The 25,127-nt window shown below is 37.9% G+C and overlaps 2 protein-coding genes across 12 annotated transcripts in view; one reads left to right on the top strand and one right to left on the bottom strand.

The window, feature by feature from the left end:
* GSDME (gasdermin E) overlaps positions 1 to 5,260 on the top strand; it is a 101,696-nt gene extending 96,436 nt beyond the window's left edge. For both annotated transcript variants that reach the window (XM_081243512.1, XM_081243511.1), the window contains exon 10: positions 2,948 to 5,260. In XM_081243512.1, coding sequence (XP_081099638.1) covers positions 2,948 to 3,178 — 231 coding nt within the window. In that variant the 3' untranslated portion in view covers positions 3,179 to 5,260. The remainder of the gene's footprint in view (positions 1 to 2,947) is intronic.
* A 10,597-nt stretch (positions 5,261 to 15,857) lies between these two features.
* Positions 15,858 to 25,127, bottom strand: part of PALS2 (protein associated with LIN7 2, MAGUK p55 family member) — a 108,700-nt gene continuing 99,430 nt past the window's right edge. For all 10 annotated transcript variants that reach the window (XM_081244316.1, XM_081244313.1, XM_081244318.1 and 7 more), the window contains 3 exons: positions 23,871 to 24,073; positions 22,771 to 22,899; positions 15,858 to 16,301 (listed from right to left, as the gene is read on the bottom strand). In XM_081244316.1, coding sequence (XP_081100442.1) covers positions 16,125 to 16,301; positions 22,771 to 22,899; positions 23,871 to 24,073 — 509 coding nt within the window. In that variant the 3' untranslated portion in view covers positions 15,858 to 16,124. The remainder of the gene's footprint in view (positions 16,302 to 22,770; positions 22,900 to 23,870; positions 24,074 to 25,127) is intronic.

Raw genomic sequence — 25,127 nt, 5'->3', positions numbered from 1 at the left:
GGCTTGACACCACATTATTTGCAATGGCAGTTCTGTGGCTGGACCAGTTTGATTCAGCTCTGCATCAAATTCAACAGGGAGGTACTCAAGAGGACTGCTTTGTCTCAGGGAGATGTTTCATTTTCTCCTAAGAATATCATTAGCTTCATGCCCTCAGGAAATGCCATGGCAAGAGCAAGAGCTAGGTAATGATGAGCTTAGCCCTGAAAGTCAAGGTTAAGCTTTTCCTTTTTAAATTACAAACTGGGTCATCAATAGAAGGAACCATCAGTAGGCTGGGGCAGCTCCTCTGTTGTAGCTTCTGCAGGTGTTGCTCAGCCTAGGGCAGAGAAGCAGAGGATACCCAGCTGTTATTTTGAGGCCTGGTTACTAAGGGCTGAGGCCAGCGTGCTATGTAGACCCAAAGGACCAAAGCTCAGAGCTCTGCCCCCAGATCTGGGAAGCAGGTATTGGGGTAGGCTGCCTAGATAGGACCCTGCAGTTTGTTATGCATCTACTCTGGGAACTTTGAGCACTGTAGTTAGTGCCTTTGGTACTTCTTGGCATAGCAAAGACATCCAGAGACTGCAGCAAGGCTTCATTCCAAGGAGCAGTTTAGATGTCATTCACAACCGAAAGCAGATTCTACCTCTGCAGAGGAATGCTGTGTTCCTGTACTTTGACCACAAAAACTGAACTACTTGAAAATGAGCCAGCATGCCACTGTGGTGCGGCCAGCTGAGGGTAAAGGCTGATGGCGCAGTTTGGTCATGGAAACGATATGTATCATTATATAATTGTCTGCAACGACAGTAACTCTGCTTTCTAGCTTAGCTCCCTTTTGCAGCAACTAAGTATTTAGCATTTCCCAAGTCAGCCCTCACCATGTATTTACAAAGTCATCAACTGCATTCAGGAAGTATATAAAAAAAGAAAATACTGCTGAGACTGCATTAGCTAACTAACTCCCTCTCCCAACCAGCTGACAGTTAGTTGTCATCCTCCCTGCAGGTCTGCTCTAGGACTTGATCTTTGGGTTGCTTCCAAGTTCTGCTCTGTTGGTGTTCCCGGAGTAGCCATTAGGACGCACTTGGAGTCCCAGCACAGCTGGTATACTACCTTGGTGCAAAACTACCCACCCATAGAGTCATCTGTTTGCCTTTGTGGGCTGCTCAACATAAAGAAGTAATTTTTCTTTATGTGAAGACACTCAGGAAGGTCTTTAATCTCCCCTAGAGCTCATAACGACGTTTGTTAGGACCGCAAGGCTCCTGCCTCCTGAAGGAATTTGGGTATCTTATGTTTCCTATAGGTATTTACTTAGAGCAGGGTACAAATATCTCCTTGCATGCCTGTCTTGTCTTGTCTGGTGGCCAGAGTAACGTTGAGAGGCTTGCTGAAGGGCTTTTGAAAGAACAGCGTCAGATACACAAACACATTTGCAAACTGGTGAAAGAGCTGGTAAGAAAGTAAGTTAGAATCATCTGGAGGGAATGTTAATTTCACCACCACCACCACCACCCCCCTTTGGGTGACTGTAATCTCTCTTACACCGAGAAGTGCCTCTGGGCACTTGGGGTTGGCAGATGTTCAGAGAAGAAGGCAGGGTGTTGCTGGGTGCTTCTCCACCAGACCCAGGACACAGCCCGCTGTGCTGCACCCGTGGAGCTCATTCTTAAATCACCGGATGTGGTGCTCATGCTTAAAGAAGCAGGCCAGATCCACTCTCTAAAGCATCATCTACAATTTAGTCTAGGCCACGTGGTAACGGGACACCTGTGGTTACACTGTGTGAGTTGCATTGGGTGAATCTACAAGGTGTAGATCTGTAAGGCTGATTGTGATAACAGACCCATGAGTTCCTTTATATGCAAATGAGTGCTGCACTTCAGCCCCTGGGACAAGTTGCTTATTACTTTTAGTAAGAAAGAGTATCAGTGCTCAGAGCATGTCTGGAATTCTTTTGGATTCCCTTCAGATTGAGTTAAAGTTCATGCATACCTTATAAGTCTTCATTTTTTATTTTAAATTTTACTCTCTACATTATTAATCTGATTTGGTTCTGAGTGCCTGTTTAAAATTCAAATCTACTGGCAAATTTGTAATTACTAAAGATTAAAAACAACTGTGTCAGAGGCACTGCTCAAGACCCTAAGAGCAAAGTTTCACAGGTTCTGAGCAGTTACAATTAGAGCACTGTTTGATGTGACCTCTCTGAAGAACTAACGTTCAACTGAGGGTCGATGTTCTAGGCAGGGTATAAGGTAAGCACCACAGACCAGGTCCTTGCTCTCCTGGGCAGCTTAGGTTTTAATAAACAGAGTAAACAGGGAATGTCAGGAAGATAATTTCAGATACAGCAAGCATATGAAGACAATAAAATAATGTAATAGTGGCTGGGATATGGGGGGAGCCAGTGGCTGGATGGAGAGAGGATTAGGAAAGGCCCTTCTGATGTGGCATTTCAACCGACAGCTCAGAGATGAGAAGGAAGGTTCTGCGGGGAGCTCTGGAGGAAGGATGTCACAGGTGGAAGGAAGAGCAAGGGCAAAGGTTCTTAAGGCAAAGAAGCATCACTAAATAAACCATGGTACCTAACCTTTGAGGGGTTCATGCAGACATGTAAGACATTCTAATAGGTGAATTAAAATAAAAAAAAACAAACCTTACACACTGTGTGTCTAAGAAAGGTATATTCTGACCTTTCTAATCTACTGGAGTTAGTGGATCCAGTAGAAGTAAGAGTTCAGAGAGTAGGGATTTGGTCAGAGGACTCCAGGCGAAGTGCAGGTCCTGGCCTGGGCCAAATATATCCTGTTACAGCTTAAGGGTTTTCCCTGCTCTATTTGGGGAATGTAAACAACTTAATCTTCCCCCTATAATTAGTCAGATGTGCTAACATTATTATCCAATGATGTCGATTTTCTATCACCTTTTTTGGTGGATTTGTTTACATGTGTCATTTCAGCTCCGTGCTCTGTCTGATGATGGTGTGTCTGATCTTGAAGACCCAGTCTTGGCTCCACTGAAAGATACAGAAAGGTTTGGGATCGTGCAGCGTCTGTTTGCCTCAGCTGACATTAACCTGGAGAGACTGCAACCTTCTGTGAAAGCTGCCACCCGGAAGGACCCTAACGTTTTCCCACTGATTCTTTATATAAGCCTGAATGGACTCGGTGCTTTGGGTAGAGCACAGTAACAGTGTCATATGTGGATTACAGGTACACCTTTATTGCACTTTGCAGGTAGTGCACTTTTTTTTTTTAACAAATTGAAGGTCTGTGACAACCCTGAGTCGAGCAAGTCTATCAGTGCCATTTTTCCAACAGCATTTGCTCACTGTGTCTCTGTGTCACATTTTGATAATTCTCCCAGTATTTCAGACATTTTCATTATTATTATATTTGTCATGGTGATCTGTGATCTTTGATGATACTACTGCAAAAAGATTACAACTCGGCTCAGATGATGGTTAGCATTTTTTAGCAATAAAGTATTTTTAAATTAAGGTATATACATTGTTTAGACATAATGCTATTGTACACGTGACAGACTATAAGATAGTGTAAACATAAATTTTATATGCACTGGAAAACCAACAAATTTGTGTGACTCGCTTTATTGCGGTGGTCTGCAACCAAGTCCACAGTATCTCTGAGGTCTGCCTGTACGCGTTATCAGCCAAGCCTGGGTATTCTTCAGCATCATTAAGATACTGCCTTTGGGGCTTAGATCACCATGTTAAAGGTTGATCTAGGAGATGAATTTACTGAACAGTTTAATAAGTGGTGACGTTTTGCATATGAATCGCCTCAAATTTAGCCACCAGGTACTCTGTGTACAGTGTCTTTTTCACAGGAGGTCCTCTTGTGCTGGTAACCCAGTGTCCATGTTAGACCCCAGCACATAAAGAGCTGGAGGAGGGTTGAGAATTGTAAGCCAGAGTACGTTCAGACCTTTTCTCTGCAGAAAAATGGGTCCATCTAGTTCCCACTTCCTGTTAAAAATAGATGAGGCTGATGCTTTGATCCAAAAATTTCTGAATGCTGTGGGGAGGAATTTCTCTTCCTAGAAGGCTCCATTTTGAATGTGCTGTATGCTATGCAGTGATTGATTGATTGAAAAATGAACTGTAAACGCCACTAGAGTACAGAGGTTATTGTTTAGCAGAAGACTCTAACAGCAGGACACTATTCCTTAGGGTCAAGCTATATCCAGTTTGACTTTGCCCTGCTTTGATGAATGTACCAATCCTATGTCTAGAGCAATGTGTGGATTTCCCATGCATTCTGGATGTTTAATTTGTAAAAAGGAAACTTTGAATTGTGTATATTTCTCTTCTTTATTCTGCTTTCCTATCCTCCTCCTATTAATAGCCTGGACTGTCTCCTGATGCCATTCGGGCTCTGAAGCCACTTCTGCTTTCCCTTAGCAAGAAGTTGCTGAGACCTACTGCTAGAATTTCTTACTTTAGGAGCAGGAGGGTAAGCAGTTGTTAGAAACATTCTATGTTACTCAGTACCTGTTTTTTACCTCAGCATCACTTACTTATTCCCTTTCTGCACTTGAGCTTTTAATGAATGTTTAATAAGGAAGAAATGAAGGAAATAACCCTTTCATGACCTCTATTAAAATGAGACAAAATTATGTAAATACTTATGATATATAAGAAAAAAAGGACAGAGTGGTGGCAACAATGTAGAAAGTAAGCACCTTATTCACAAATTGGAAAGGAACATGCAAAAGTCAAGATAGTTGTGTTAAGATGGTGGTACTATACATGCCTCTTGTCTGGTTTTCTGAAATAAGTATAAAGAACATACTACAGACAGAATGTGTGATATGAATCTACTTGTGTGAAAAAGATATACATGTATCACAGTGCATGGGAACTCTCATTTAAGAGTTCACAAGAAACAGGAAAGGATTTAGAGGTTGGGGCAAGAGGCACTGGGGGGAGTGGCTCACCCTTCTATTCCTGTTAGAATTGTGTATGTCTTAAAAATAACAACAAAAAACCCAAAACATCAAAAACTAAAGATAGGCTTAAGACAGAAAAAAAGATGCCATCACCTAAGCAAGTGCTGGAAGTTTGGGTTACATCAAACAGCAACTAAGGCAATCTGTCTAAGACTGGCCAGTTATCCTGCTGGACTGTGTTTTAGACATTAGCTATTGAAAAAGATATAGCCAGAAGCAGCTGCACAGCACAGGGAGATCAGCTCAGTGCTTTGTGACCACCTAGAGTGGTGGGATAGGGAGGGTAGGAGGGAGATGCAAGAGGGAGGGCATATGGGGATGTATGTATACATATAGCTGATTCACTTTGTTATAAAGCAGAAACTAACACACCATTGTAAAGCAATTATACTCCAATAAAGATGTTAAAAAAAAGATATAGCCTTATGCTGCTACAGCAGACCCCCATTGGGATCTGGTGGGTGAGGTAGTAAGTAGTGCTGGACTACAGTGAGGGTGAGACTGGGCCTCCAAAAGGTTCTTCTAACTAGTTTCCTCATCATTAAATATTATTAATTTTGAATGTATGTTGATTTACTGCTTGAGATCCAGAACCATACTACTTTTAATAATTAGATTTGGAAACAAGTTCTAGTATCCCAGAACACCTAGAAAACAGATAGTAAATACAGTAGTATTTCCTAGAACAGAACCACCACCTTAACTCTGATGTTTCCACAACCACTTCTGTTTCATAAATGGATATAGGAAGAAATGCTGACATGATTAGCTGGTGTGGCCTGATAATGGCCCCTAAAATGTGTTTCATGACCTAATAAATCCCTAGAACCTGGCAAACTCAAGGTTGTGGACCTTGAGATGGACAGATTATTCTGGATTATCTGGGTGGAGCCTTAAAAGAAAGAAGGGTCAGTGAGAGAGGGATTTGGCCAAAGAAAATGCTGGAAAGATGAGGCATGAGAAGAATTCAGTGCTGTCACTGGCTCTCAAGACAGAGCGGGCCAGTTCAAGGACAAGAGAGCAGTCGGTCAGACAGCCAGCAAGAAAGTGGGGACTTCGGTTCTACAACTGCATGGAACTGGAGTCCACCAACAACATGCAAGAGCCTGGACGCAGATTCTCCTCCAGACCTGCAGGTAAGAGCCAGGGCAGGGCCTGGGAGACAACTTCACTTTAGCCTGGTGAAACTTGGGTTGGACTTCAGACCTACAGAACTGAGATGATAAGTTTGTATTTTAAGCTGCTAAGTTTGTGGTAATTTGTTACTGCAGTGATAGAAAACTGACAAGTAGTATTAGATGGAAGAATGAACCACACACAGTTGGACCCTTGAACTGCACAGGTCCACTTATATGGGGACTTTTTTCAATAAATACTACAGCACTGTATAATCCACGGATGCCCAACCATGCATACCAAAGGATGACTTTACATAAAACCTATTTTTTTTGGAATATAGGTGAAACAATCTTTGACATAAAGCATAACTGTTTTCTTGCATCAGTCCCCCAAGGCCAAAGAAATAAAAGCAAACATAAGCAAATGGGACTGAGTTAAACTTAAAAGCTTTTGCACAGCAAATGAAACCATCAACAAAACAGAAGGCAGCCTATGGAATGGGAGAAAATATTTGCAAATGAGGCTGTCGACAAGGGGTTAATATCCAAAATATATAAACAGCTTATACAACTCAATCATAGAAAAAAACCCAATCAAAAAATGGATAGAAGACTTGAATAGATATTTTCCCAAAGAAGACATAGGGATGGCCAATAGGCACATGAAAAGATGCTCAACACTGCTAATTATTAGAAAAATGCAAATCAAACCCACAATGAAGTATCACCTCAAACTGGTCAGAATGGCTATTATCAAAAAGCCTACAATAACAAGTGTTGGAGAGGATGTGGAGAAAAGGGAACCTTTGTATACTGCTGGTGGGAATGTAAATCAGTGCAGCCACTACAGAAAACCGTATGGAGGTTCCTCAGAAACTAAAAATAGAACTAACATGATCCAGCAATCCCACTATCTGGAAAAAATGAAACCATTAATTTGAAAAGATACATGCACCCCAATGTTCACAGCATCATTACTTACAATAGCAAAGACATGGAAGCAACCCAAGTCCCCATCAACAGATGACTGCATTAAGAAGATGTGGTGTACAGATGGAGAGATATACTATGTTCTTGGATTGGAAGAATCAATATTGTGAAAATTACTATACTACCCCAAGCAATCTACAGATTCAATGCAATCCCTATCAAATTGCCAGTGGCATTTTTTACAGAACTAGAACAAAAAAATCTTAAAATTTGTATGGAGACGCAAAAGACCCCAAATAGCCAAAGCAGTCTTGAGGGAAAAAAACGAAGCTGGAGGAATCAGACTCCCTGACTTCAGACCATACTACAAAGCTACAGTAATCAAGACAATATGGTACTGGCACAAAAACAGAAATACAGATCAATGGAACAGGATAGAAAGCCCAGAAATAAACCCACACTCCTATGGTCAACTAATCTACGACAAAGGAGGCAAGGATACACAATGGAGAAAAGACAGTCTCTTCAATAAGTGGTGCTAGGAAAACTGGACAGCCACATGTAAAAGAATGAAATTAGAACACTCCCTGACACCATACACAAAAATAAACTCAAAATGGATTAGAGATCTAAATGTAAGACCAGACACTGTAAAACTCTTAGAGGAAAACATAGGAAGAACACTCTTGGACATAAATCACAGCAAGATCTTTTTTGATCCACCTCCTAGAGTAATGGAAAATAAAACCAAAAATAAACAAATGGGACCTAATGAAACTCCAAGGCTTTTGCAAAGCAAAGGAAACCATAAACAAGATGGAAAGACAATCCTCAGAATGGGAGAAAATATTTGCAAACGAAGCAACGGACAAAGGATTAATCTCCAAAATATATAAACAGCTCATGTAGCTCAATATTAAAAAAACAAACAACCCAATCCAAAATTGGGCAGAAGACCTAAATAGACATTTCTCCAAAGAAGACATACAGATGGCAAGAAGCACATGAAAAGCTGCTCAACATCACTAATTATTAGAGAAATGCAAATCAAAACTACAAGGAGGTATCACCTCACACCAATTAGAATGGGCATCATCAGAAAATCTACAAACAATAAATGCTGGAGAGGGTGTGGAGAAAAGGGAACCCTCTTGCACTGTTGGTGGGAATGTAAATTCATACAGCCACTATGGAGAACAGTATGGAGGTTCCTTAAAAAACTAAAAATAGAATTACCATTATGACCAGCAATCCCACTACTGGGCACATACCCAGAGAAAACCATAACTCAAAAAGACACATGCACCCCAATGTTCATTGCAGCACTATTTACAATAGCCAGGTCATGAAAGCCACCTAAATGCCCATCAACAGACGAATGGATAAAGAAGATGTGGTACATATATACAATGGAATATTACTCGGCCATAAAAGGAATGAAATTGGGTCACTTGTAGAGACGTGGATGGATCTAGAGACTGTCATACAGAGTAAGGTAAGTCAGAAAGAGAAAAACCAATACCATATATTAACGCATATATTTGGAACCTAGAAAAATGGTCCAGATGAACCAGTTTGCAGAGACAGAGATGTAGAGAACAAACGTATGGACACCAAGGAGGGAAAGTGGCGGGGGGTGGTGGTGGTGGTGTGATGAATTGGGAGGTTGGGATTGACATGTATATGCTGATGTGTATAAAATAGATAACTAATAAGAACCTGCTGTATAAAAAAATAAAATTCAAAAATTCAAAAAAAAGATGTGTATATATATGTAATGGAATATTACTCAGCTATAGAAAAGAATGAAATACTGCCATTTGCAACAATGTGGATGGACCTAGAGAGTATTATGCCTAGTGAAATAAGAAGGACAAATGTTATATGATATCACATGTGGAATCTAAAAAATAATACCAATGAATGTATATACAAAACAGAAACAGGCTCACAGACATAGAAAACAAACTTGTGGTTACTAAAAGGGAGAGGGGAGGGGGGAGGGACAAATTAGGGATATGAGATTAACAGATACAAACTACTATATGTAAAATAGATAAGCAGTGAGGATTTACTGTATGGCATAGTGAATTATACCCATTATCTTGCAATAACCTATAATGGAATATAATTTGTAAAAATACAGAATCACTATGCTGTACACTTGAAACTAACAATATTGTAAAGCAGCTATACTTCAATTAAAAGACTAATTCTTTCAGAAATACCAGAAATACACTAGACTAGCAATTTCTGAAGTATGAGGTATAGAATCCTGGAAACTAGCTTGGGAAAGAGTTGCCAAAGTACCTTTTATGGAAACAGGTTTCCTGCACTCACCCACATTCACGCCTCCATCCCTTGGCCAGTCTGGTGGGTCCACCTCCCTTTCTCACCGCAGGCTTCAGGGCTGAGCTGTGTGCCACAGCAGGCACTGTCTTTCCCACCAGGGTTTCTCTTTCTTGGCTAGCTGGGAAATGGTCCTAGTATTCCATGCCATCTAAGCTTAGAGGTCTTTTCTTGATCCTGTATTTTAACCTTCCCTGTCTCTGGAAATCTTTCCTTGAGGAAGTCGTCTTTGAAAGCCACGGAATCTTTGGGCTGGGACAGATGAAACAATAATTAGGATTTCCTTGTGAAAAGAGGGAGGCAGGTGAAAAATTGATCGATTTTGGTGGAAAAATCTAAAATAACATTAGAGGCTTTTAACAAAGACTATTAGCATTTAAAAGAAATTGGTGAAGCTAATCTGATACTCTCTGTATTATCTCCAAGCCTTAGTTCTACCTATAAATGAAACACTTCATTTTCCCAATATTAAATATTTATTTCTTTACATATACAAAAATATTTTACCAGGAGTATGCAATCTCACAGATTGGACATTTCAGTAACTTTCATTTTGGACAACATATGGAAATAATGTGAAAAGAAAAATTTATAGGGACAGTTTCTGAGAAATCAATACTTAATTGTACTGCAGGAAAATTTTATTTATACAAGGACAGCAATAATGTTTCTTTTATACAGGAACTAGTAATACAGTTACTAGGAAAGCAGTAGCAATTAATTTTATTTTTAAACTTTTTCACCAGAAACTTACTTTGGCAGCTTGTTCAGCTTTGATATTTTGGTTGCTAACAAGCATTTTGCCCTCCATTAAAAAACAAACAAAAACAAAAAAGGTCTCTTCTACAATCATTTCAAAGACCAGAGGTTAAAAGGAGCAAGCATATGTGTTCAAAATAAATATACACCAAGAGAGATGGAAAAAAAGTCCCCCAAAGTCTTCACATCCAATTCTCATCATGGGCTCTAACAGAGCTAACATAACATGGAAATTATACCAGCTGCTGAACCCCAGTGCTCATTCTTCTATAGCAAAATTCAAGACACCACTTTCTTAAAAATCAATGTTACTGAAAAAACAGGAGTCAGCAGCTGTTTTTTAAAGTGGACACAGCCAAAGAAAATATTTATCTTGTATTTTCAGTTACAGATGGAGATCAGCTGTTCCTCAAATCAGGTTTTACTGAAAAGACTAAGGCATCTCTCAGTTGGACCATGTTTACCAGAACAAGGTTTATGTCTCCAAAGTAAGGTTACTCATACCACTGCCTGCCTCTCCTATTTAAGATGAGAACCACACATTTTAACTGCTAATAACTTCTGGGTTAGTAATACATAGCAGAGGAGTTTCCCTCTTCCTCCAAGCTGCCAGGCCACCTTGACTGATGTGAGGAAGGTCAAATTTCAGGCATGGCTTGTCATATTTGTATGTTTCTACACCTAGCATGCTGTTGCTGAAGTGCAGTGAAGACATCTATCTCCAACTTTTAAAATAAGACCTTTTGGCTTCTACTCTGTGGTAGTGACAATACCTGTTCAATGGGACTCAAGACAGGTTTGCAAGCATTGAGGCATTTAATCTGCCAAGTTGTAAGTGGCATTTACATTACCTGTAGATGTGTTCATTCGGTTTGTGCCAGAGATTAGAAAACAGTAAAAGCTGGTAGGGAAAAAAAAATTGTCACTTCTGACCGACTTTGGCATGTGGAGGCAAGTTAGATTTATCATAGCACTACAGTATCAGCCAATGACCCTGAAGCAATTAGAGAACAAATCTAAAATGCATTCATGTTGGATTCAACATCCCCTAACTGGACCTAACTGAATGTGTTTCCCCTTTTAAAGAAACAGATGCCTTTTAAACTTACACTAAACAATAGGGCTGCAGTGATAAACTTCAGGCATAAGGTAGGGCAGCTATAAGGGGCAAACATCAGAGTGTCTTCGGATGCTTACTTAAATTGTGGATTGCCTACTTAAATTTTGTTTGACTTGTGAGTGGTCAAGGTAGCAAGGATTTGCTAAAGGTTTGGACTTAGAGTAGGATTCTGAACTCAAGACCTCCTGACCAGGACCACTAAGAGAGCAGAACACATCCTCTTCCAGGCTGGAACTATCAATGCATCCTCAGAGCTGCTTTAAAACTGAAGGTAGAATTTCTGAATGGTGTGCACCAATCACTATGTTACCTCCAAAAGAGGTACATTTTAAAAGAACTAAAAGATAAGCAACCTCAGGGTAAGTGAATAAACAGATAAAGTAGCTTAATAAGGATTTTCCAATTTAGCATTTATCACATCAGAGTTATAAATTACTTCTTGTAATTTAAGGTGAAGACAAATATTAAGTTAGCCTTATTTAACAAGTGTAATACTAAAACTAAAGGGAGATATAAATTTTATCAAAGGTCACATGGTCAAGAGTCAGAATTAGGATCTCAGCCAGAAGTACACCAGCTCTATTTTTATCAAAAGAGAGACTATTTTAAAGAAAGCAGTACAGTGTATTGCAGAAGTAGTGCAAACCATGCTTTTAAATTCTTACCTTAGAAATGAGATATCATTCCTTCACTTTCTAGTGTTTTTAAGGACTCATTTTTGATTCTGTGCATTAAATCATTCCAGGAACACACAAAGTAACATGATAAATTATGGGAAATATTAAAAATGAATAAAACTTGAAGCTAACAAAAATGCAGTTAAAAAATAATCTTACCTTAAAAAATTATATAATTGTTATCTTCCGCAGATACACAATGTATATGTAAAAACTCATGAATTACTAGTCGACTGTATTCTTAAAAGTCTGTGAATAATATTAACTTGTACTATATACAATAATCCTATTATTTAAAATTCTGAATTTCTCCCAAGAACTCCAAATCCATTACAGATGTTATTACATGAATTCTCACAACAAATCCAATGAAACAAGAGGAGGACAGGTACCATAATCTCTAAGCCTGAACCATATCACAAACTCATTTGAAGGTTTAAATAAGTATTTCCCAAGAGCCTTCCATCTAGGACTCTATGCTTTTTCCCTAAGGAAACTAAGTTATAATAATTTTATGAGATTAATTCCAAATATATTTTTCAGAAAGGGGATTAGTATCTGCCTCAAGGTGAAGCCAGAGCCTATGAAAACAATGTGAAAAAAGTTTCATAATGTCTAAGAATTGTGAGTAATTAAAAATGTAAGAGCACTAGTTATAATTACATGGGTAAACAGATTTTACTATTCATGTATCTGGGGAGAATTTTACATATTATACACATAGCTGTGTGTGTGTGTGTGTGTGTGTGTATATATATATATATATAATATATATATATTATATATGGTGACTCAAACGTTTAAAAAATGACCTGCTATCTATACACATAAAACTTCAGGATTGCTTTTTCCATTTTTAGTATAAAGATTCATTACTATAAAATTATTGGCTCCCTAGCCTGTGATTTCTGGAAAACGGGGTGTTGTTTCAGAAGCCACGTAAGTACAATGTTAAGTAGGTCATTATTTTGACCAATTTTCAAAACTTTTATGTTCAGTGTTTACAAATTTAAAATAATTGTACCTAACTCCATGGCTATCCATCATAAAAATCAACCCCAATTACTGGATCATGACACTTACTGTTATCCATAAAAATAAGTACAAATTTAAATGAATCTTTAAAGCAAGGATCATCCTCTACTGTCATTGGGATATTACGGTCAAAGCAGTTAGTATCTGGCCAGTCTATAATGCTACACTAACATATTTTATTGCTAATTTGCATTATTTTCTAAATTTGTGTTAATATCCAATTTGCTCTTTTAAAGAAAACTTGTCCTTATAAGCTATTATATTAAATTTACTAGATTCTAGAATCTAGGGTTCAGGCTACTATTGCTGTACTGGGTTTATGATACGATTTCTACTTTAGAAAGCTATCTTCAGCAATGGTATGGTTAGACTTGGCAAAAGTAAACAAAGTTCTGATGTACTGGATAGTATTTTATTTGATACTATCCAAATATCAAACAGAAATTGAGACTGCATAATCGAGGCATGGCTGTAATAAAAGTAAAATTCTACTTGAGTGCATCACATATATTCTACTACTTACGGTTAAATGATTTATCCAGGGACATCAACTCTATGGATATGGGGTATTTGTCTATTTAAAAATAAAATATATATATAATATTTAGCTGTATATAAATAGTCATGCCCTGAATGCTGAATGTGGATACTCACCTGTCCACAAGGAATCCTCAGGTGCATTAGTGTACTGGCACATTGTTTCCCAAAAGCATATGCACGTGCATGTATATTTTAACTATTACCAATTGTTCAACATCACTTTAAACTGTTTTCTCATTAGTAAAGCTAATTATCTTAGACCTTTCCTACAAGAGAAGTTCACATTTCGTTGATCACAACTATACTCTCATTGCCTCAGGAGGATCCCAGAGCCTCTGGGACTCCTTGTCCCAGCAGAGCTCTGCTGGTTCCTGCAGACCCAGATGGGACTTGAGTTTCAAGTTCAATGACTCTTTACTGAGATAAACGAACTTTTCTAAATTTATTCTCTTCAGCTCTGGCGTCTCGACTGAAATGAAATCAACTGCACTGTTCCATTTTATATTAGGAGGAATCTCATATTAACTAAGTAGTTAGTCATGAATACCATTTATAATAGAAATAATTCCTTTAAGTGTAGTCTGTTTTCTAAATAATGTGCATTTTATACCATATGATAAGGCTTAAGAAATATATGTTGTAAAAATCATCTCTATTGTGTCAAGATGGGTAAAATATTTTGTGTATAAACTTCTTGAGCTGCTACAATGATTCCAAAGAGGCTCCACGCAGCAGCATGAAGGCACACTGCAGAAGACAGCACATTTCCTGAGAATGTGGAAGTAAAATTCTCTTAAAGCTTACAGTGTGTTGAGACACTAAGTCCTGGGACATCATCTCGACACTGTGCTTTGATTCATGTTGCTTTGAGAAGCCAAGAATTTGATGTAAATATATGTGATTTAAAAGTTACCAAAGTTATTAAAAGGGTGTGATCCATTCTGCCACCAATTTCCTATCCTAGGACAAAGAACATGAATTTGTGTTCTGGATATGAAATGCTCGATTAAAAAAAAACAACTATGGATTTCCAATCTTAACCATACAGCAACTTGGGTGTTCGGTCTCATTGTGAAGAAGGACAGTGTGTGCATGCTGCTTAATGCCATGTATTCTCTCTTCCCTCTGAGTCCTCCCGGCCGCATTCTGTGTGACAGCTTTGGTGAGGGGAAAACAAATTCAGCAGCCAGGTGTCTGGTGCCTAGCACCAGACAAAGATGACCACCAGTATTTAAGCACCTAACCCTTTAAGTGTGAATACTGTTTATGTGAAAAGCTAGCAGCAGTATAAAATATGGCTAAATTAGTTTAATGATGACCTGCATCTCTGAATATGTTTTAGGAAGAATTTATACCATCTTAGAATCCTAAAAGAATATACTGAGATTAATTTTGGAAATTTGTATATGTTAATGCATCTAAAGACGGAGAACTGTTTTCCCAATCATTTCCTAACAGAAGTACATTTCCTAACAGAAATGTAAAAAATATATAATACATTATTTAATATATATTATATAATACATACAATGTACATATTATATAATGTATATATTATATTGAGATAAAACAGCTGACAATTATTTCCAAATTTCATAAATTGTTCAGTGAATTCGGTTCACAACATAACAAACTGAAAAAATACCCTAATGATCACATCACACTTCAAAAGCACACTGATTGTTCACAAAACCCCCCAACTGCAAACTTGGAGGCATTTTTCAGCGTCACAGAAATTTTCAGAGGCGTGATACATTTGCTGACCATATCCTAATAAAAAAACTGTATAAAGCAATAGGTTCATTTTTGTCAGTTAAACTTTTACACGTACAAATAAATCAACTTTCAGAGTCATTTTGCTGTAGGTTTTGCAGGATAAGGCACTCTCTCAGCCAGCACGGCCTTGCTTGCTGTGTACATGTTAACGAAGCATCAGCCCGTCACTGCAACAAATGAGAGTGCAAAGTATTGCTCTTCATTTTTTCACAAGAGAGAGAATGAAGGGAAAAAACTAATATAGCTGTGTAAATTAAAGTGGATAGCCATACATCTCTGTAATAATGAAACTATGTAGCATTGAGCAGACTCCTGATGTCAGTATTGGATGGTAGTAGACTAGCTGTAGCACTGACATTAAAATTCTGCTTCTGTAAGAAATTATACATATTACGAAAGAAGGCCAATAAACCATTATTTTCTCCTAATAAGAGTAGCTGACCCTTCACTAAATACTGAACTAAATAACAGCTTTACAAAACTATTTCAAGTATTCATTATCACAGTGAAAATGTGAGACCAATGTTAGAGTGAATGATTTGAAAATTCCTTTGATGAAAAAGGCAAGGGTACTAAATCAAAACATATACAAAATGCTTCAACGCATTTCTTTATGTGATATGAATAGAAAGATATTCATAAAAAGTTAGAAAAATTAAGATAAATTATATATTAGTACACCTTCCCAACCACATTTTCTATAAAAATCCAGAATAGTGTACTGGTACCTCAATCTACACAATAAAAATGCCTGGACTTGGCAGATATCTTCTATCTGTGCATGTATTTTCTCAGTAGAAGGTTTATTTGTTGCAGTCACTTTTTGAAAGTTTTATTTTAATTGTGAACCTTACTGAATCATCAGTAAACCCAGCTGATTGGGACCCACTGTGGCTCCATTCTCAGTTTCTCTATGGCAGTTTGTAGTTTCTCAAAGGCTTTGTCTAGATTGTCATTTACAATGATCAGATCAAAATAGTGGTTGTATGCTCTTTGAATCCGTGCACTTTCATCCACTGTTTTCTTCAAGTCAGAGTCCTGTCAAAGAGTTTTAAAAGGAAAAGTTTACATAATGTATATTTAATTGCTCAAAACCAACTCAAAGTGAAATAAGTAGGTTGGATATTTGTTTGTTGTGATTCTGCTACTAATCCTCAAAATCTAATCTATATAGATTGTTAAAAAAGACATTACCATCTGTTCATATCCTAGTCTTTCCAGCTGGCACTCGTGTTTGAATTTATGAGTATTCTGTGTCTTCTGTTTCACTGATACTAAGGTAAGATTCCTGATTAAAAGACTGCTGACAATATCTTGGAGTGAAACCCAAAGTAATAAAAGAATTCTTGTAGGTGACTGGTCTCTAGCCCAACTGCATCACCCTTTTCAAAGTATTTTTATCGTATGGATTCTGTAACTCATGGAACCCAACCTGCAGCGGCTGTTAAGCTCAAAGCCAAATTTGCTGCCTTTCTCTAAGAAAAAGAATCTCAGAAATGTATTTTGAAGGCTGCCTGTCCATGCTCCCCACCCCCAACAACACACACACACTTTTATCTATTTTTTTAGCTAGTACTGTTTATATTTCATAAAATATTTCTAGTCATTTCGGAACAATGTGGGGGAATAAATAAGTATTGGGTTTTGCATGAGCAAGTAAAGCTTTTCATTAAATTGCAAGTGTTTTGAAATTTCATAATGCGTCTACATGTTTTTCAAATACTGAGTTCCTATTAAAGCATCTACTATATTTCATAATTTGTGGATATAAAAATGAATAAGAGAGAATGGGCTCCTACCCTCCAGTGGAGGAGACAAATAAAGGGCAAATAAACAAAAACCTGCAAGTTGTAATAAATACTATGAAAGAAACCAACCAGGAACAAAGAATTTTAAGAGATCTACTTTAGAGTGCTTACAGAGACTCTACAAATGAATAAATGATATTTAAACTGAGTAAATGACATTTAAACTGAGAACTATAGTGGGAGAAAGACCATTCCAGGCAGAGGAAATAGCAATGTAAAGTTCAGGAGGAAAATGACCCTGATGTGTTTAAGATACTGAAAGACCAAGATGGATGGAGGCTTAGGGAGGGTGGGTAATAAGTTGAGATAGCCCAGGCTAGGTCATGGAGGACCAAGATGCAATGGAAAGACACCTCTGGATTATGATGGTGGCAGAGGAGATGGAAATGACACCAGACTAGAAATATATTTTGGTGATAAAATCATCAGGATTAACTGATGGGCTGGATATGAAAAGTGAGGAATATGAATGAGTCAAAAATAGCTCGAGTTTCTAGCTTGAATAAATTGGTGGTTGCAGAAGATGCAGAGTTGGGGCGGGAACACGATATTGGTGAGGGGAAACAAAACATTCTACTTTGTTTGTACATGTTAAGTTTAACATGTCTGTGAGACATCCAAGTGCAGATGTAACGTTAAATAGGTAATGGTTATATAAGTTGGAGCTCTGAGGTCTGGGTTATCTACATATAAATTAGGAATCATCAGCATAACAACGATATGTAAGTTAATGGATTTGGTGAAAACACCTAAAGGAAAGTATATAGAGAGAAATGGGTTCCCAACTAAGCCTGAGGGATACTAGTACTATAGTTAATATTTTCACTAAGATTTCAAAATCAATTTGAAACAACTAAAATATCTTTTATTATAGATGTATAAACAGGCCACAATTCAACTTGTAAACAAATCTTACCTAGTACAGTCATTAGCAATTTGTCTTGTTAAAAAAAAAAGTTCTTTTTTGACAGTTAACAATCCTGTAACAATAATGGAGTATACCATAAAGATGGAAAAATGAATTAAAAAATCTCTCCCTATGTATGGCTCTAGAATGATCTCCAGAATATATTAGTTAAGTGAAAAACGCAGGCAGACTACTGTATGTAATAAGCTACCTTTTATGTAAGGAATGGGGGAGGGAGGATACACATACATACTTGCATTAAAAAAAAAAACTGTAAAAATGACTACCTATGTGGGTAGGAGGTAATAGAGTAGAGAGGATAGGGAAAAGCTAGATTTTTTTTTTTTTTTTTTTTGCGGTACGTGGGCCTCCCACTGTTGTGGCCTCTCCCGTTGCAGAGCACAAGCTCCAGACATGCAGGCTCAGCAGCCATGGCTCACGGGCCCAGCCGCTCCGCGGCATGTGGGATCTTCCCGGACCGGGACACGAACCCGTGTCCCCTGCATCGGCAGGCGGACTTTCAACCACTGCGCCACCAGGGAAGCCCCTGTTTGTTTGTTTTTAAGATTTACTTTGGAACTATGAAAACGTATAGAATTATATTACAACAAAATCAAATTCAAATAAAAAAGAGCAATACCTAAAAAGCAAAAGCAAAATGAAACAAATCTGTGTTTCAAGTTGATGCCTTAACCACAGAAAATAATTATTTTAGCGACTTTAAAATAAAATAATACTCGAGATATATCAGAAGAACAATTTTTAAAAAAAAATTTAAGTCTGAAACTTAAAACTTTTCAATAATCGTACTGTTAATATTGTTACTCAGAAATTATATATATAGTATGTGCTTAGTTTATACATGTAAAGTCAGAAATTATGTTAATGTCATCAGGAACCAAGACTTTCAGCATAGGAGGAAAAAAAGATAAACATAGTCCAAGAAGTAAAAATGTAAAATGTGAGTTGGAACTATCAAACTGAATTAATGATGTGTATTTTCCAAAAGGGGAAAATATATTTCCTTCATCTGGCCACTGGGAAGACCTAGAAACAATGACAAACTAAGTTGAATGCACACCTTTAGTATCTGTATTATCTCTAAATACCATTTCCCACTAAAAGGAACCAGGCCTTTTGTAAGGCTGGTTCCAGATCTGGGCCAAGAAATGTGTAAGGATAACCTGGAGCAGCTCGTCATACCAGGAAGCACATCAAAGTTTATGGGGTTCTGTTAAAAAGACTCAGAAAACAAGATGAATAGGCTCCTCTTAGCTGAAGACAGGACAACTTAAACATCAGAGAGTAATAGTTGACCTAAGTACACAGAGAGACAGTATTCCAAGTGACTTTAAAACACAGCGATTTGGGCTTCCCTGGTGGCAGTGGTTGGGAGTCCGCCTGCGGATGCAGGGGACGCGGGTTCGTGCCCCAGTCTGGGAGGATCCCACATGCCGTGGAGCGGCTGGGCCCGTGAGCCACGGCCGCTGAGCCTGCACGTCCGGAGCTTGTGGTCCGCAACGGGAGAGGCTGCGACAGTGAGAGGCCCGCGTACCGCAAAAAAAAAAAAAAAAAAAAAAAGAAAGCAGATGCAACAGAGCACAGGGACATCAGCTCGGTGCTTTGTGACTGCCTGGAGGGGTGGGATGGGGAGGGTGAGAGGGAGGGAGATGAATGAGGGAAGGGATGTGGGAACAGATATATATGTATGACTGATTCACTTTGTTATAAAGCAGAAACTAATAAAAAAAATAAAAATAAAAAAAATAAAACACAGCGATTTGATTTGACTGTATATACTTAGTGGGATAAACCCTAAGGAGAAAGAGACAGTTCACAGTAATCATACCTGGTAGTATTTGTACATTTATTTTCAGACTGTAGTGTGTGTACTGTGAGATAAATCAAATGAGCAATTATGTGCTATATTCTAACACTCCCAGTGTTTTTGAGAACTGGGATACTCAGCCTAGGAGAATGGAGTTATATATATGAAAGAGGTTAAATAAAACCCTGTAATCCTGAATTTGATTGGGAAGTATCAATATATATTCATGATATAGTTTCCTTCAAACATACAAACAGAAAAGCATATAGCCAAACTAGTTCTGTCTACCTAAAAGGTGCATTTAGCTAGAAACAATGATCAATCTTGCGACAATGTGCACCCCTAGTATTACGGTCCTAAAATACCATTTACTCTAAAAGGAACCAGAGCTTCTTGGAGAAGTAACTGATTCCTGGCCTGGAATAGAAAATGTACAGGATGAGCCTGGAGCATTTGTCATATAGCAAGGAAGCTATCTGAGATGATTAGGCTCATGAAATAGGTCTCAAGAGCCAACTTAAGCCCCTGTTGGTCAAAGATGGGGCAATTTGAACATCAATAAGAATAATAATTGCAAAAGAGAAAAACACATCAAGTAAGTTTAAATCCATGTGCTCATGATGAAACTAAAAAAACCACAAACCTTATTTGGTCACCTGTCGCCTCTGGAGACTGTTACTGAACAAACCCATTATTCTGAAAACTGACCCTTAAAGGGGAAGTATCAAGCATTATGTTCTGACTTTCCTATATATACTCTACTTCAGAGTCATCAACTAGTTGATAAGGAAAAGTTATTATTTAGAAGAATTCTAGTTTATAAATGCAGAACAAATGACAAACTTGGAAAACCACCACTTCACAATTCCTAAAAAATTAACTGAGCAAGGCAAAGATCAATAAAAATTGCTAAGATCATTAGGTAAAGAGCTACTGAGGACCTTTACAGATCAGGCCCCATTTTTTCTATGACCCAGTTTTTTTTAAACAACTAAGTTAGAAGGTTAAAAGAGAGGGGAGGGAGGCAGTGAAGACTTACACATTAAAACAGTCTAAAGGGAGAGGTCTGCTTCCAGCTAATATGCAATAACAGGTAGCAGACTAACCCTCCTGCCTGACAACTAAGACAGACCAAACGTATGGAACAAGACTTTTTAAGACACTGTACATCAGGTAATGGAAGACAGGCATTCCAGAGAGACAGGAAACAAATGAGGTGAGCCCTACGATTACCCCAGGTTACTGGCTTGAAAGAGTTTCCAAGCTGCAACACAGTGAGGTGGAGCCCAGGAGGACACTCCTGGACTCTAAGTTGGGACAGAGCTGAGAGCCCAGGGAGAACAAAGTAGCAGGAGTCTGCAGGACAGAATACTGGATAGAGTAGCAGTATGGAGAGAGAACTCTGGAGATATGTAAAGGTCCCCCTCCAGCATTCAGCTGAATACCAATCTGTGCACATTACCACTACCCAGGGTCGCCAAAGAACCACCAGAAAGGATGAGAGGTATTCTTTCTGAGCCAGGAATAGTACCCATGCCCACCAGGCAGAACAGAAAACCTCATGTCGCATGGGCCATCTGGGAGAGTGCTCAAACGGGTCTTGCCTCGTTGGTGAAGAATAATTGCCCCTAGAATGAGAACTGCTCTGGTTCTACCTAACAAATTTTTAAAGCAAGATCTGAAAGGAACAAACTGTTTCCACATAACTGCATCCCAGGACAAAGCTCACAATGTCTGGCATCCAATAAAAAATTACCAGGATTGCAAAGAAGCAAGAAAGTAAGACCCATAATGAGGAGCAAAGTCATTCAGTCAAAACCAATCCGGAAGTGATGCAAACGTTAGAATTTGTAGACAGTGATATAAAAACATTGATAACTATATCTCAGATATTCACAAAGTTCAGTAGAGACATGGAGCAACCTGAAAAAGAACAAAGAGGATTAAAACTACCTGATCTCAAGGCTTATCACCTATAGTGTGGAAGAGGTAGAAGGAGGAGGGAGGGACTCTGAAGGGGCACAAGGGAACTTATGAAGACGAGGGACATGCCTGTTATCTTGACTGCGGTAGCTTCATGGGTGTATACATATGCCCAAGCTTATCAAGTTGTATACTTTCAACATGTACAGTTTATGGTGTATCAATTATACCTCAAGCTGGGGGGAAAAGATTTAGAAGACAACAGGTAAATGCAACATGTTAATCTTGCTTGGATCCTGATTTGAACAAACTGTCAAAAAAAAAAAGATAAATACTGAGGAAATTCAAATACAGACTGTATATTGAGGATATTGAGAAGAAGCTGCTCTTCCTAATGTTTGATATGCTAATGGTGTTATGGTTATGTCCAAAAAGTCTATCTTTTAGAGATAAATACTAAAGTACTTATGGTTGATATCAAAGATTTGCTTCAAAATAACTCATGGTAAGGGAGGAAGTGAAGAGAGGTCTAAATGAAACAAAATTGGCCATGTGTTATTGAAGCTAAGTGATGGGTACTTGGGAGTTCATTTCTTCCCTCTTTTGTACATATTTAAAATTTTCCGTAACATGAGAAAAGAGAGGAAGAACAAGAGAAAAAGACACATAACAACTAAAAGTCAGAACACCTAACTCTACCAATAGTAAACCTTATGATGAACATACTTGTTATTGGTCTTCGGGACCAGTTTCCACATTAGTAAAATGAGGGAGTTAGATTAATATGCACTTTTTAACATTGGCCCATTTCATTTACATAGGGGGAATAAACTTTGGTTTTAAAATAGAGTGAACAATGGTTTCTAAGTAAAAGCAATACTGTTCCAAATCCTAACTACATCTAGGGAACAAATTTTTATTCTCCAACACCTTATGCAGTGTGTTTATTTCATAAATATGGATAGAATTAAACATGCCCAAAAGAAAAAGGAACAATTTTAGGAGGAAAATAGTATTGTTAGCCTGAAAAGAACTGCTTACCGTCAAAAGCTTGGTAGTGATACCAGCATCCACTACAGCCTTGTGCATGGCACGTAACGTCTCTAGTTCGGGAGCAGCAATAAACACAACATAGGGCATGAACTCGGATGTCCTCAGCACTTTCAGGGCCTGTGTAGAAGAACAATTACAAACCAATTTATACAGGATTAGAATTTGAATTATGTTACCCTTTAGTTTATACTAAATAATCAAAGTCCATCTGCCCTCTTCCTCAAGATAAAGGACATAATTTAATACTTGCTATCCGCCCCCCCTCCCTTCTATCCCTTTGATTCCATACAGTACTTTCCTAAAATGGTGATCCATTAAATTTTGTTCTGACCTCAATCTCACTACTTTTTGGTACCCTTGAACCAAGGAAAGTATTAAACTTAATGATCCCCAAATCATCCAGAATGATGTAAATGCTTTCCATGTTAATTGTAGAATTCTGTTAATATTGACAAAGCAGAAATAATTTCAGTGTCCATTAATTGGAGTGGTTATATAAATAAATATATATCTGCACTATGAAATACCATGCAGCAATTACAAAGAACAAAAAACGCTCTACAGTACCTAACGTGAAAAGATCTTCAAGAAATACTGTTTAATGAAAAAAGGTTAAAGAATCAGTATAGAATTTTTCCATTTATGTATAAGAGAAACAATAACAAAAATAGAAAACCCATTGGGTTGAGTGTAGAATGGTGAGAAGGGGTCAATAAGGGAGACATGGAATGAGAATGAAATGAATGGTGAGTGGGTGGGTGTGTGCTGGGTGGAAGGGGTGTGACTTTAATTTTTATTCCTTATGTTTCAGCCTTGTTCAAATTTTAAATTTAACATTTCCTAACACATGCATTTATATATTACTTAAGCACATAAATAAATACTAAACTTCTATCAAGCTTCTATAGCTATTCATGCCTCTGTTGGCTAATAGATCAGAGATTTACTTAACTAGTTGTTGATGCATAATAAGGTTCTCTATCATCACAGGTAATAGAGGGAAAGAGCCACCCTCATAATCTGAAGAAGAAACAAAAACTCCACAGGAAATAAGACTTAAAAAATAGCTTTGGAATCATGCAGCTTACTTGTGGGTTGACATCCAAAATGCAAGTTCGTCCAGTTTGGACAACTTCAAGAATAGAGTCAATCTTGGTTCCATAGAGATTTCCTTCATATTCCCCATGTTCCAAATATTTTCCAGCTTTAATATCTGCTTCCATCTCAGATCGTGACACAAATTTATATGCCTGGCCATCTTTTTCATCTTCCCTTGGTTTCCGTGAAGTAACTAAATAAAATAGCGTTGAGAATTTGTACAGAGACAGTGCAGGCTATTAAAAAACAAACTAAAAGGCACAGGGTAGCCTAAGTCTTTTCCATTTAGTGCAGGGGTTGGCAAACTATGGTCTGTGACCAAATCTGGCCTGCTTCCTATTTTTGTAAATAAAGTTTTATGGACCACAGCCATGTTCATTCATTTTATCGCCTATGGTTTCATTCGTTTTACAATGGCGGAATAGTTGTGACACAGACTAGATGGCCTGCAAAGCCTAAAATATTTACTATACATGGCCCTTGAATAAAAATGTTTGCTGACCCCTGATTAGGAATGTTTTAATAGGTAGTCTCCAATATACAATTTATATCCCAAAAATGTGCTTTATAAAGTCAGTTTGAAACTCAAAATGTATTTATTTACCTAGAAGCAGAGCCCTGAAGTTAAATTCTTAACTATGGTGAGAGCTAATAAGTGTGAGGTATATTGCAAGTGAACATCTTTTCCAGCTGACCAGCACTCCCCTTCTCCTTAAGGAATATCAATTACAGCCTTTCTTCACACTTCTTTGAACATTTCCTAATTGAGTGTCCAACAGATGAGCAAAATTCTATTCTTAGTTGGTATTATCAATTTTCTGAAGTGTAGTTTTACCCATAAATTATCTATCCTTTATCTTGCCCCAGCACCAAACTTTTCTTCTAGCTTCCTTCTAATTAACATTCCCAAATGCTAATTGTTTTGTGTTGCACCTCGGTGGACCTAGCCACCTGGATGTTATTATGGTCTAGTAACTTTCTCTACTCTGACCTGAAGTATTCTGAGAATGAGAGAGAAGAGACCAAGTCAAAAACTTAAAACATCCTTTTGTCAGGTATTTTAGAGACATACAACTCCTTTGCAACTTGGCCGTGCTAGGAGTGGACGATTATCACTTTTCAAACTGTTGCAAAGCTGCAGAGTTAGGTATTCTCTGCCAACTTGCTAGCACTCCCTAGGAAGAAAAGTAATTTGTGTATGTGTGTGTGTTATTTTCAAGTTTACCCTTAATCTGAGTTTGCCTAGA

This window comes from Mesoplodon bidens (genome assembly GCF_964165515.1).
Source record: "Mesoplodon bidens genome assembly, chromosome: 9".
Classification (NCBI taxonomy): domain Eukaryota; kingdom Metazoa; phylum Chordata; class Mammalia; order Artiodactyla; family Ziphiidae; genus Mesoplodon; species Mesoplodon bidens.
The sequence above is the reverse complement of the archived record's forward strand: the minus strand, read 5'-3'. Positions and strand labels throughout refer to the sequence as shown.